The following is a 14,799-nucleotide window of genomic DNA, read 5'->3' as shown; positions in this document are numbered from 1 at the left end:
GCTGAAAATAATAATAATAAAGTATAAATTAAATTTTGAATGTAATATTATTGAATCAAAATATAGACAAACCAAGGGAAATTAAATTGCGAGTAGTATAAATAAAAACTAATTTTACTTCTGAGGAGTGATCGCTTACAAGTGATCTTCTTCACCATCACATCAGCACAACTTTGTGCCCAAAGAGGAATTTGTACATGCAAAATCATGCAAACGTGTCTCTCAAAATCTTTTTCTATTTCAGTGTAATTTCAAATACTGATTTCTGATCGGTTTTTTTTCAATTTTTTTCACGGAATGCTTTGAAACAAAGAAAAATCCCAAGGTATGGCAATATACTGGGAAAATTAACGATTCAGATGATAAGGGTTGGTCTTGCAGACACAAATAATACCTGCAAACAAAAAGAATTTATTTTTTATGTTGTTGCAGGTATGCTGTAGCACAACAGGTTGAAGAACCTGATGTCTTTTGATGCACACAGGAACACGTTTTTGTCTCTTAAAGGAGTAGTCTCAAGATGGACAAAGCTTTTGTGTCCAAGCTACAGCACAGACTGAGATTTTTGTTAAAATAATTCTCTAAAGGACACAGAGCACAAGAACAGTTGAATTCCACTTGGGCCTCACCTATTTCTAAACCAACGTGCAGTATTGACAGTGGTGCTGAGATCCTGCTCTGCCTTCCTCGGAGGTGTTCTATTTTTGTAGCAGGAGTACAGTGGGAACTGTGCTTTCTGGCACAGCTTGGTCCAAAGGTTTGAATGAATTATTTTTAAGGATCAGAAACGTTTTGAATTGGTGCATAGACGCTGCTCAAAGGAGCTTGATTACAAAGAATGCTCTTTGCCCATGACAAGGTTATTAGACTGTTAACTGCAAAAAAAAAAAAAAAAAAAGGCACTTAGGGGAGCTCTAAATCTCAAAACGTTCAGCAAAGTAGGTTATATCTATATTGCTGCTTCAAGCCTTTGTTTGCTGCTCCGTTTGCTGTAGGTCTTTGAGCAGGTCTTCAGTGGCTGCGCGTTTCACGTGGAGGTAACGGAGGCGGCCGTGCCTTAGGGACAAAAACCTGGAATTGCAACCCACGCTTCGTACCACCCGCTTCGCTCTTGGACCTCCTCCCCCTGGGTAGTAGATAAGCATGACTGATAGCACTTTGTGTCTCTACTTTATTGGTTCAAGTGGTTTTACTGTCTTCTGGCAGTGTGGAAGAGCCAGGACTAGCTCTCTGGTTGGGTGGGAGTGGGTTGAAGTGCCTCCAGGCACAAAGGATGGGAGAACCTTGCTCTGAGAGGAAGGCACTGTCATGGAAGAGATAATTTTTTTTTTTTTAATTTCATTTATGCATGTGTAGGAGGAGAAGTGAGCCTGTGGTTTTGTTATAAATTGACTCGGTACAAGAGTTTGTAGATCTCAGCCACCTGCAATACGTTTAGTGAGACACAGGTCTCTGTCCTCGTGTGCCTGAGCACCCTACTGCACGGATTAGACAAGTGACAGTATTAATGATGAAAGGGTAAATGGGCAATTCTTAATCCACAATACATAAACTTGTTGAGACAGGTGTTATGTCCTTATTTATTAGAAGGACGGTATTATTTATACAGCCTTATAAGGAGGTAAGATGCTTCTTTTCATGCTAAGACTAATTTTCGTTAAAATTGTGGGTCCTGGTTTCAAGTCATCTATCCAAGGATCTTTTAGCATTTAAAAGTGAAGAGATCACCTCCTGTTTTGCAGCTATAAAAGCCCAAGCTATGCCATAAGCTCATCGTTGTCACAATATTTCATATTTATGGACAACTCTCATTTTACTGCGTGTTTATAATTTTTTTCTTCCTGCTTTCTCTCTGAGTTGATAAAAGTGCTCCCATGAGCCATGTGGACAGTACTAATTGCTATAATTATTGCTCCCTTAATTGCTACACTTATTTTTTTCTGGAGTAATTAATACGAGTACTTTCTTATTGTAGAAAAGGAAGCAGAGAGACCTTGTAGGTATGGAAAATACTCCCAGCTTGCCGATATTATTCAGGATGTCCTTCCACTTTAGTACTTTAACAATTATGCTAGGGATGAAGGTTGATTTATGTGCCTGGAAATGGGATCTTTTATATGCTTTTTTCAGGTTTGAAATGAATAAAAAAATAAATAAGTAAACCCATTCAATGAGAAAGCCAGTGGCAGTTATATTTTGTGTTTGAGGAAACCGAAATACCATCGGAGGTGTTTGTTTCGTTTGCATCCATTGTAATATTGGTAATCAAGGAGTTGTGAATTTTAGAAGGTTTTATTAGGCAGAACCATCGCTCTGGAAGCACGACGGTACGGAGCGTTGCTCCATATTGTTGGGACATCAGAGCAGTGGTGCATCGCTCTCCTAACAGCTCTGCTAAGGTCTATTCCTGCACTGTTCAGTTGCAGTACGTCCTTTAACAGGACTGGCCTTCCCTCTTAATTCCCACCCAACAATCTGCACGGAGCTTCTAATGTTTATTCATCATGTGCTGCATCTGAAGTCTATGCTGCACAGCAGGGCAGGACAGTGAAATGAAGCTACAGGTAACTTCTCCCTGTAGTTCCCCGTGTTTTGTCAGGCCATTACCCTTCCTGGCACTGCTTTATTCTCCTTTCGTGGACACTCTTGAATGATCTGATGCTGAGAGGTCCACGCAGCGGTGACCTCGTCTAGTTTTTCATTGACGATTTGTCAAGAGCACCTATAGTTCTCCGTAACTGTGGAATTTTGCCATCCCACTTGGAAACTCCCACAAAAAAAAAGAACTTACACGAGGCTTGAGAGCTCTGACATAGGTCCTCAACTGCAGATGGTGAGCACTTTGAAAATCGCTCCTTTAAAATGCTTTGGAAAGTGGGATTTACTCTGTTTGATTGACATCTTAATAGTCCTTGTGGTCTGTAAGGTCAAGTTGAGAGAAGACCCGTTCAGCTATTAGCTGGAGTCATAACAGTGGACAAGTAGAGTGAGATGGAGCTCACAGAGCGTGGTGAGGTTTGGTGGAACAGGCCAACTTGGATAGGGACAAAATTTGTGTATATGAATCACTTACTGGGATTATTTTCTTGGTGTTTCTTTTGTTGCTCTTGAAGATATTTCTCTTTTATTAAACACACTTCTCCTCCTCCAAGCTCAGCTTATCATTTCTATTTGATGTTGTTTGTATTTGTATTTCTGTACCTTGTGAAATATCTATCCAATTCCCCTGGAGGTGATTGTGTTGATCTCTAATACATCATTAGGAATTCACTGTGGGATAAAATAAGAGAGGTGGTGATGTGAGCCAACAGGACTTTGTTTGAACACCGGTAGCGTTAGTAATTGGTAAACAGAGTGAGAGAAACTGAGGTGAACTGTAAATAGATTAATGGTTTTGCAGATTTTCTGTTATACAGATGCCCTCCTTTAGGTGTGCTGCTTTCGTTCACTGCTCGGAAGAATTTCCTCTTGTGGTGTAACTTTTGCACATGCAACAGGTTTGCTGCATGTGAACACCTTGTAGACTATGGCAGAGCTGTGCAGAAATACTTCCTCTTGCTCTGGAAATTAATTGACGTGAAAACTTTTTTTATTAATTGTTTTGCCTCGTTTTCTCATTGTCAACATTTGATTCTTGAGTATAAAACCCAGCAGCTTGAAACAGACTGCTTCCAGAATTTCACCGTAAAACGTGGCAAGGAGGAATTATCAAAGCACTTTGCAAGGATTTGCTCTTGCCGTTTCCTAAGACTGTTGGGAATATTATTCCCTGGTCTTTTAGGAGCCCTAGAGCAAGAATCGCAGTAATATTTGTTTTCATATGCACCTTTCAGAACAGAAATAGGGCACTGCTGCCAGATTGACACCTCCAGAAAATCTACCCAGAGCTCCCAGTTTAGCAGTGTTGGGTTTGGAAGGGCTGGCGAGGAGGGCAACAAAAGGCAGGGATGTTATTTGCTCTCCGTACCCCCGTGGCCATCAGGAGGGCAGCGTGCCGCGAGGCCACCGACCGCTGCCGCGCAGGCGAGAGCCGAGGCTGTCGCACCAGCCCACGGACGTCGGCTCCTGATGAAATGGAGTGAGCTGGAATTCCCGCTCCAGCCGAGTGGAAACCAGCAGGAAGCTTTGTTCCTGTTATCTTTGCAAGCTTTGAGCCATAATCTGATCTTATTTTGTATCTCGGGTAACGTTTTCTTCCTGTTCAGAACAACGTGAAAATGAAAGTGGTGTAGAGGAGTTTTGCCCAGAGAAAACAGCTAGTTAGAAACTTCAAATAATTTTAATTCAAGGCAATGGAAACAATTATGTGCAGTTCACAGGATGCTGAAGTTGTTTGTTATGCAATTTGAGATGTAAACGGTGAACAAAGAGAAGTTGTACTAACTGATGATTAAATCCTGACATGAGAAATTTCTGCATGAAGAAAATTTGAGACCTGAATAGATTCGAGATTGTTAGTCATCCATCAGTTCACACCAAAGAGTTTTGCAGCCAAGTGAAAAGTCTTCAGGCATCTTCTTTTTGTGAAGTTAAGTTACTGGCAGGATTTTGCCACTTGTGTACACTGACACTGCGCTGCCGAATAAGATGAGTTCAAGAGGCTTTATCAACGTAGGGTGTTTTTTATTCTATTGTCAGGAAATCATATCAATAAAACTTAATAGGAAGTTGAATGTAAAAATGCAGCAAACTGTGAACTTAATATTGCCCTGGTGGGAGCTCATTAATATCTCAACAGGTATACTCATGCATTATCTTAATTGCACATAGTCCTTAAGGAAATTGCCTTTTCTGAAGTTTCCTGGCTACTGTCATTCGTTGAGTTGGGTTCAGGTGCACCATTTTATTAATCTTTTAATAAGTTACTGAGGAGGAGGTAGCCCACTCCATCACATTTAAAGTAGCACAGTAGCAACAATTATTTTTATGGTTCCCCTGATTTGTGAGGTTCTTGGCCGTGCAAGTGAATTTGCAGGCAGAGGTGGTGGGGGTGTGGGCAGGGAGCCCAATGCTTCTGGCAGTTACTGCAGCTTTGGAGCGAGTTGGTTTGTCCTCTGGCACTGGATCTGTTGTGTGTTTCCAGTTGAGACACTTGGCTATTAACAAGGAGCTCGACGTTTTCTGTCATTTTGCTTGAAAGGAAGGGTCTATTGAACAGTGAGAGGAGGATACACAATGAGCTGATCATGCAAAGTAAGTCTGAAATGAAGAATTGGAACGATGAATTTGTATTTCAGTTGCTTTTTAGAATCATAGAATAGTTTGGGTTGGAAGAGACCTTTGAAGGTCCCGTAGTCCAACCCGCCTGCAGTGAGCAAGGGACATCTTCAACTAGATCAGGTTGCTCAGAGCCCCGTTTTGCTCTGAACTACGCAGTTCCAAACCTGATGTTGGCAGATGTTTGATGTTGCAAAGAGTGACTTAGGAGGCCATCAAAGACCACGTGTTGGTTCTTGGTGTGTTTTCTGCTGTGGCTGCTCACAAACGCGCCCTGCGTTTCGAGCGAGACAACCGAGCGTGATCCAGAAAGAGCTTTTCATTAACAAAAGAAAACGAAATAAATGAAGAATGATGTTCAATGTTATAAATAAATTAACGTTAATTAATCACTGACTAATGCAATGTTCCCAGCACTAATCACTCACTCTTGTTGTAATCAGAACATCAGCCAGGCAAACGACACGTAGAGCTCCAGGGTGTGATGTTTGCCGTAGTCCTGTAAACATGATGACTGCCTTCAGGAGAGCCTGCCTCCCACGTCGGAGATCTGCTTACTCATCTGCTGACACCTGAGCGTCCTTCAGAAAGCTCCAGCTACATCCGTGCCTGGTCGTGGTGGTGAAGGCTCAGGCAGGATGTCTCTTCTGCAAACCCTGGCTGCTCTGCAGCACAGGAGGGAGGACCAGAGGCTCTTCTCACTCACAGCTGTGCCGTGCAAGGGCCAGGGGGATTTTTATCCCCTGTGTTTTATGGATCACAACTCTTCTGCCCAGGTGTTAGAGCTGTTTGGAAAGCAGGCTGTAATTCCGTAGAGCTTTTTGATGTTTCAAACATGTTTCAGAACAGAAAAGAGGAAAAATGTGATGGGAGAGAAAGCTTGCTTCTTTAAACTAAAGTTTTGCATGTGAGATATCAATGACAAATAGCAGATTTTACCAAAATGAAAGAAAAATAAATCAGTTGAGACAGAAAATATTTATTAGGTTAATTAAAAAAAAACCCAACCTCATTAAAAAACTCTGTGCTGTGATCCCGACGTGAAGGCATGGTAACACTTGCTGCGTTTGTTGAGATCCCAACTCTTCCCGTGGCAACAGGATGTGATGTCTCAAACTGGACCCTTGCAGGACCAAAAGGATAATGAGTATGGCTTAAGAGAAGTGATGTGTTTAAAAACGTATAAAAAAAGGGAAAGCTATAGGGAAAGAGGGGTGCAAATGTTTTTATTTAGATGTGATTTATTTAGTGTGTGAGTTGGGTGAACTGGATAAACTTCCAATTTTTCCTGTGGTTAGGGCATGGTGCAGGCCAGCCAGTGCTGTCAGATGGCTTTTAGTGCAAGTTTGGATCATAGCAGCAGCTCTCAGAACCAAAACAGAAAGAAAACTGGCGGTGGTTGGCACATCTGAGAGGACGTTTAGGGGGCACGGCAGGGAGCAGCGGGACTACATTTAAGATCATCTACTGCTCAGGCATCCCTGGCATCGTACCGCAGCTCGTTCATCTTGTGTCTGCGCACGGCTGGGAGCCTTCCCCTTCCAGGGCTGATCCTTCAGCACCTTTCGGCAGCGCTGAACGATGTTTTACAGGGTGGAGAAGAGTTGGTTATTAAACATCCAGCTGCTTAACTGCAATTTTACGTGGGTAGCTTTGCTAGGGCTTGTCCTGCACCTTCAGAACTGGAGTGCAGTCTGTGTGCATCCAGCCACTGCCCTCCTGGACCTGGGCAGGAGGTTGGTTTGTGCCATGTGAGCTGGGAGGCTCCAGCCTCCTGCTGAGGGAGAGACCTTGGGCCAGCCTGTGCTTGAGAGAGGTGGACAAGGGGATGAGTTTCATCATCAGAGAGAGTAATCAAATCATAGCCCTTCTTCTTGTTCTCCCTTTTCACCCCCTCACCCTCCTTGCACGGCGAGACCATCTGCATCATCTTTGGGAGCAGAGAATGGTTAAGTTTGGCCAGCTTGGGGGTTGGGTCTTGAGGAGTTGAGTCAGTCCATTTTTATTTTCAAGTGAACTTCAACGTGCACAGGAGCTGTCGGTGCATGTCTGCGAGCGTACGTGGTGAGCAGCCGTCGGCACTTGGCAGCGCTGCGTGTTGGCTTCTGGTTGGTGGTCTGATTAGTGCAAGTCCCGTGATGAGACCTCGGAGAGGAGAGGGTGCCTGGCCGTTGAGATGGCACTGGAGTTAACCTGACGTTATTTTTCAAACTAAAGTCACTCTCAGTAAAAATAAAACTGTAACGCAGAGGAACATATGGTGCGAAGTACGGGAGGAAGGTTTCCAGCTGGGTCCGTGGGATGTTTGTCCACGTCCCGTTGCATGTGAACGTTTAACAAGGAAGAGACAAGAAGTGCTGATTTGTTAGATTTTTAGCTGATGTAACTAAATGTTCAGTTTGGACATGGGGGATGCCTCCTGCGTGCGCGGGAAAATGTATGGGAGAGGAAAACGGCTTTTGTAGGTGTCTGTAACATGTTCTGAAGTCCTGGACGAAGTTGAACTCTAATGGCACCAGTCTATTGTATCCGTTTAAGTACTTTTCTCCCTGTATTCAGACAAAACCTTAAGAAAATTCTACTCCTCATACATACAACTTGATGTTGCTTTTAGATATCCTGTAAGAAACGTTGGTAAAAAACCCAATATGCACTTTTTATACCACAAGTGATTGGAACAGCCAGAAGCAGTTAATATTTTATGGACAGAGGAAAAAGACTAAAAAAACCCCAGAAATCTCCAAAGTAATAGAAGCAATGGAGCAAATTCTGTAGAAGCTTTGCTTTCTGTAAACATGCAGAATATGCTCCTTTTGATTTTTAGTTGAAAAAGCAGTTGTTGTCAAGTTGGAATATAAACGCTTGCCACAGATAAAAATTTGTATTTCATCCTTTCTTTTATTTATAATTAAAAAAAACAGCACTGGACTATCAGAACGGCTCTGTGTGGGGGACTGGTGCTTTTCTAATTAATAATGGGTAAACAGCACCTATAAAGTGAGCCTGGTTAACTGTTCTGCTTAATATAAAACCATCCAATGAATAGATGAATTAGGCTGATAAGCAGCTGAGCAAGCTCTGATAACTGCTTTGTTCAAACGAGAAGAGAGCGATCCTAAAATGTCACCAATCATTTATTACAGCAGCAGTTTTAGGCACAGACAAATTCGGAATTTCAATTATTTTTGACGGCCGGGGTGCCCGGCGTTTTCTGTGCAACCGCAGCAGGAGGTGGGAGCTGGGAGTCATCCCTAGGGTAGATTAAAAACAAAGAACCCAGATAAATTGGTGCAATCGATCTATTTGTCTTGGAGAGCAGTCCCCAAGCTTTGCTGGCCCCTGGGCGAAATACTCGGCGAGTAAATCATGTACCAGTGGTCAACGCCCTGCTGGGTTCTTCCCGGCAGCCTCAATTTTCACTTTTTTAATTTTCTGTGACTGGAGCGCTGGAAGGTCTTGCTGGCAACGTGCTGTCCACAAGGCACAGATCTAAAATAAATCTGGCAAGGCTTTGTAGACAACTGCTGTCTTGCATTAAAAACCCAAAGCATCCCGGCGTTCAGCTCCATCAGCTGCCTCCCTGGCTGTCGATCCAGCAGACGTGCAAAGGAGTGACACGACGCATCCCAAGGAAAGGCCGTGCCAGGTGATGGGGGGTTCAGCTCTCCAACAGCCATGGTGGCAGCCGGATGGATGGAATGGTGCTGGTTCAGGTTCAGTGCTGCACAGCGAGCACAGGCGGCGCTGCGCCCGGGCCCCGATCCAGCCGGCTCCCGGCGTGGGGGTCCCACGGTGTGGCGCTTCCAGCGGGGCCACCCGCCGTGTTCTGCTCTAGGCTGGTGCTGGATGAAGCCAAACGGTTCTTAAATAACTCACGTGCAATGGTTTGTTATGGTTTATAACAGAACAATAGATATTACTTGTACAAACAAGCGCGTGTCCCAGTAAATGTTGGGGTATTTAATAATTATGGACAGTTTGGATAAATTCACTCACCTGCTGGGGCTACAGCAGCAATTTTGTGTTTCAGGTCGGCTTTTCCTCTGCTGTAGCAGTGGTTAATGTACATACAGCTGTACAGATATAGTGTCTGTGCTGTGGAAATGCTGCGTTTGCTCTCATCTGCTCCTGACCTCTGCGAGAACCGAAGGCGCTGAGCCCTTTGCGGGACCGAGCCGGGGGAATGCAACGTTTATTCTTCTGTGGAGGCAGGAGAGCTAATAAATACTGGTAGGAATGCTGTGCAGAGACAGAATGTGAGAACGCAGAAGATGCTGGTACTGAGGCATGAAATACTGACCTTTCCGCAGTCCACAAGTCTCAAATCATTATATGTGATCATGTTTGTGTATGTTGCAAATCTTTTTTTCCCCCTCCTTGGCATCTCAAGTGAGAATTATGGCAGGTTCCTTAATTTAAGGAGCAGTCCCAGACTGTTACTCAAACAATTGCATAATGTGTTTGGGGATTTACATACTGTCAGCTTGATAACTGCTTGGGGACCTTCGTTATCAAGGAGAAAACAGCCCTGAACTATATTCTGGTCTCTCTGTTATAAAACGTAACCGTCAGCTTCCTTCATACTGTGCCATGAGAAGGAGAAGCAAGAGTTGGTTTGTCATGGACAGGCAGCTTTAGGACACAGCTGAATCGTGAGCGGGTTGTCTCTGCGGGACAGACATGTCCGTGCTCAGCAATCTTCATGGCTGTTCTTCATCAGAAAGAATCAAAAATAAACATCCTTTTGTTTAAATCTGGAGTCACAGTTTAATGTTTAAGAGTTTCTTTGTCCTCTAGAAACTGATGGAGGGTCCTGCTGGCTTTAGCCAGAGGTGACAGGTGTAGATTTAAACTCACTTGCGTTCAGGATCCCAAATAACCTGATGCTGGTAAAACCAGCCCACCAATAAAAAGGCCGTAGTGAGAAGGACGGTTTGTGTGTGCTGTATTTGATTCAGATTGCCTGAAAGAAGGAAATCATGAATGTGCACATATACGGTTGGTTTTGATTGATTAATGATTTTTCTGTGTAACTTGAAGTGAATGAAAAGATTGTGTCTTTGACTTGTACCTTGCAAAGGAACATGGTGGAGAAATGTAGATGGATACAACAAAAACGAACCGAGGCTCAGCAGAAGATAACTGCTTTAGCTAACTGCTGCAAGAAGTGCAATGATTCTATGACTATGTATATTTATCAGAAATTATTTTTTTCTACAGATCCCACAAATCAGTTATGCCTCAACTGCACCAGAGTTGAGTGATGACAGGCGCTATGATTTCTTCTCACGTGTGGTTCCTCCAGATTCCTTCCAAGCACAAGCAATGGTGGACATTGTGAAAGCTTTGGGATGGAATTATGTGTCCACTTTGGCGTCTGAAGGGAATTATGGAGAAAAAGGAGTCGAGTCCTTCATGCAAATTTCCAGAGAGGCAGGTAGGCAACGCCCATCCTCGCTCCAGCAAACGCTATAGAAGTAATTAATGCTATTTTGTACCAAATGTTATATTATTTTTCTAGAACATATATTGATTCTAAAGGTGCTCAAGTTCTTTGTGATGCCTCTGTAACAGCTCTGAGATACTCTTATTCCTAAATTGCCTATGGAGTTTCAGAGAGCTTGAAACCTTAGTGGTCTTCAATCATTTCTGGAGAAAATAGAAAACCCTGAGTCTTATCAAGCTCCTACTATTCCACTGGACAGCATTATATTATGTTGACATGGGTAGAAGACAGATTTTAAAATGCTGAGCTTTTATCTCTCCACAGCTAGAAATTGTGAAGACTGCTTTTTACCAGACATTGACTTGTGCCATACTACTGCTGTTCACCTTTCAGATCACTGCCTGATTTGTATTGCTTTTCTTTAGCCTTTCTCTTGACCAATTCAGTTGAGAAAATTCATAATGTTTTCTTTGAAGGCTCAAAAATTACTGTCCTGGGATACAGAGGCAAGAAACTCAGCGGTGTGGTGTGAGGCACGTCAGATCTTTGGTGTGATGCATCACGTTTTTCTTCTTACTGGTTTCGTTTAGTGGCGTCTCAAGAAGGCCAAACTGTGTTGGACAATGTCCTTGTCAGTGAGAGATGTTCCAAGAGGACAGGGAGATGCTGTGGCTTGTGCTGGGTCAGGCTTATGGTATTGAGTCGAACTGTCATGATTTTGTTGACAGAAATCTCTAATTTCACAGCTTGTTTTGCTGTTCTGGTACGGAACGTAGAGCAGAGCTGCCTCGAAGGTGTGACTGCTGTGCCAGTGTGCTCATACCCTTATCCCAGTAACTTATTCTTCAGGGTAAATAGTTCTAAATTTCCCCAGAGACGCCAGAACATAGGAGGACTTAGATGGCACTTCAGGGAATACAGGTATAAACCCATGGCAAGCTGATTTCCAATCTAGACTCATAAAGATTGGGAAATGGAAAGATTGGGAAATGGAAAGATTGGGAAATGGAAAGATTGGGAAATGGAAAGATTTGGAGCTGATTCCTGCAGTGGTAAGGAAAAACAAGCAGGAAACATCATTTGTTATTGGTGTATATGGAGGGCCCATCTCCAGAAGCCTTCGATAATGTCTCTTGGTCGGGAACCCATCACCATTGTGCAGGAAGCAGCATTACTGTGTTCCCCAAATGAACTCACAGCTCTCCTGCCCTGTGAGCACCCTGGCATTGCGTTAAATAACACCAGCATGACGCAATCCCCAGTTCCCTTACTGGATCCCATAGATCACCGGCCAGATTAGCCAATGTGTGAGGGAGAGGACCAGGACGGACAGGTGCTGCCCCGAAGCAGCCCTCGGAGGTTTCCATCCCCTTGGTTGCTGCAGGGCTGGTTCCGCAGCTGCAGGGCTGGTTCCGCAGCTGCAGGGCTGGTTCCGCAGCTGCAGGGCTGGTTCCACAGCTGCAGGACTGGTTCCACAGCTGCAGGGCTGGTTCCACAGCTGCAGGACTGGTTCCACAGCACACACTCTGCTTTTGCACATCGCCCACGTTGTGCACGAGGCAGAGCATCCGCTCGCTCCCCCGCGGCCGCCGCGCAGCTGATGGAGCGCGCTCGGCCGCGGCATCCGGAGCGAGCGGAGAAGGCGGCTGCGGTTAAAGAAAGAGGCTGAGAGGGGGAATCCGGAATTGTTTCATTATGCTGATATCACAGAAGGAACGTATATTTGCATAAATTTGTCATTTCGTTCAAATGCATATTTATGTGGTATTAAAGAAAATGGTTTGGGATTTAGTACCGCAGGAAGTGACAAATGCCAGTGTTCATTATCATTTAAAATTTACTTTATTTGCAAATATCCACTGTTGCAAAATCATACCAGAAATGTGTTCTGTATGTCAAGGACAAACTCCAGCTGAATAACACTGTATCATTTTACAGACTTTCTGTAGAATTAAATTAACGATCGGGGCTGTTCACGTAGTCATCATGTAATTCAACGTCCTTCATAAAAAATTATGGGTAAGACCAGAAGAATACCCTGCTTAAACCAGCATTGCATGCAGGACAGTAGAGGTCCTGCCTATAAGATCAAGGCACTAAGAGGGATGGGGCATAAACTTTCTTCCCCGTAGGCAGCTGCCCTGCCTGGGACTGGCATAACCCCATCCCCAGCGCTGCCCGCGGCTCAGGGCTGCGCTGAATTTATTTGTGTTACGCAGATACAGCTCAGGTGAGTTTCTGAGGAGGTTTAATACCTGTCAGCAGCTTCCCCAGCTTCTTAAATCACTGGGAAGCGCAAGATGGTTCTCCTGTCTAGATGTTTGGTGGAGCACCCGCCGTGCTGCCTGGGGATGGCTCTTGGCCGTCATCCCCTATGGGGCACCTTGTCCCTGGGCTTCGGGGTCGGTTGTGGCCATCTCCCAGGTGCTGTTTTGGGGGGGTCACGTTGCAATGGGGTTTTCCTGTGCTCTGGGGACGTGCCGTGGAGGGTGCAGCAGTTTTGGGGTTGCTTTCCTGATGCCTGATGTGGCTGTGTCTCCTCGGGGATGTTTTATGCAAAATAAATGGTTAACCAGGCTGTCAGGTGATTGTTGAGATATCAGGGTTGGGAAAGAGCCTCCTGAAGATGCAATAAGCAGCAATAATTCTACTGGCTCACAACTGTGGCGTAGTTAGTAGCTCCTTGATTTGTCTGTTTAGAAACATTTGAGTGGTCAAGAGCCGCGTGTCTGAACGCCGGCGGTGAACAGTCCTCTGATGAGGAGCAGAAGGGACAGGAGGTTTCACGAGGGAGAGGAGTGTTACCAAGACTCGTGCACTTCAAGTGCCAAATATATTTAAATGGGTCCAAATTTACGTGGCCTGAGTGAGGTGTGTAATTACGCAGCATCTTTGCAAAAGCAGCCAAGCAGGGCGGTGCGTGCCGTGCCGAGCCGTGCCGACACCGCAGGGACAGGGAGGAAGGGGTGGCAGAGCATACTCGAGCTGTTCCTGCTGCTTCCCTGCGAGTAGATTAACGTGGTGCTTGGGGTGCCAATCAAAACTCACGCTAATTAGAAAACTCGTGCCAGGAGCAACAGAAACGCAACAACAGCGGGAGGAAGGTTTTTCCTTAGTCTTTCCTAGTCTTAAGTTTTTTCCTACTCTTTCTAGAAGAACTTTTTCCTAGTTCTTCTAGAGATTGGTGAGGCTGTGGATTAGCTCCTCTTCCCATCTCGAAGGCCATACGCAGCGTACCCTGCGGGGAAGTGGGGAGGGTGGAGGGCAGGAGAGGGGTTGAAGTGGTAAGGTACAATTTACCTCAATTTCCAGTTGGCTAAAACATGTGAGGTTCCTCAGGAGGAGTTGTGCTCTGCTTAAAGCATTGCCCGTTTCATGGCTTCATGTCTGTGTTTAGGCTTTGGTCCCGTTGAGGGTCTGGCTGCTCGAAGCAGACACCAGAACCCAGCAAGGCTGCAGTGAGGCTTTGCAGGAACACCCGGTCTGCGTGCAGGCAGGCTTGCTGCTCCCCAAATCCTGGAGCCCAGCGTGCAAGGAAATACGGAGCCGAAGCAGTGGCACGATAAGCTCTGTAGCCTGGTGCACATGGGGGAATGCAACAGAATCATAGAATCATTAAGGTTCGAAAGGACCTCTAAGATCATGAAGTCCAACCATCAACCCAATACCACCATGCCCATTAAACCATGTCCTGAAGTGCTACGTCTACACGTTTTTTGAACACTTCTAGGCATGGTAACTCCATCACCTCCCTGGGCAACCTGTTCCAATGTTTGGCCACTCTTTCAGTAAAGGAATTTTTCCTAATATCTAATCTAAACCTCCCCTGGCCAACTTGAGGATGTTTCCACTCATCCTATCGCTACCTGGGAGAAGAGACTAACACTGACCTCGCTCCAACCTCCTTTCGGGTAGTTGTAGAGAGCGAGAAGGCCTCCCCTCAGCCTCCTTTTCTCCAGGCTGAACACCCCCAGTTCCCCCATCCGCCCCTCTGTGCATATATAGCTCCAGGTTTCTCCAGTCCTGGCTTTTGACGCTGCCTGGGCCATGACGGTGCAGCGTTGGCTGCGGTTTGCTGTCGGAGAGCTTTCCTGGGTGCAGGGATGGCAGAGCTGGCGGGGGTCCTGCCCAATGGG

The 14,799-nt window shown here is 45.1% G+C and overlaps 1 protein-coding gene across 1 annotated transcript in view; it reads left to right on the top strand.

The window, feature by feature from the left end:
• Positions 1–14,799, top strand: part of GRM7 (glutamate metabotropic receptor 7) — a 260,616-nt gene that overhangs the window by 87,037 nt on the left and 158,780 nt on the right. Inside the window, exon 2 of the mRNA XM_086618784.1 lies at positions 10,438–10,654. Coding sequence (XP_086474910.1) covers positions 10,438–10,654 — 217 coding nt within the window. The remainder of the gene's footprint in view (positions 1–10,437; positions 10,655–14,799) is intronic.

Source organism: Tauraco erythrolophus, chromosome 12 (assembly GCF_009769465.1).
Source record: "Tauraco erythrolophus isolate bTauEry1 chromosome 12, bTauEry1.pri, whole genome shotgun sequence".
Taxonomy (NCBI): domain Eukaryota; kingdom Metazoa; phylum Chordata; class Aves; order Musophagiformes; family Musophagidae; genus Tauraco; species Tauraco erythrolophus.
This window is presented reverse-complemented; position numbering and strand designations above follow the sequence as displayed.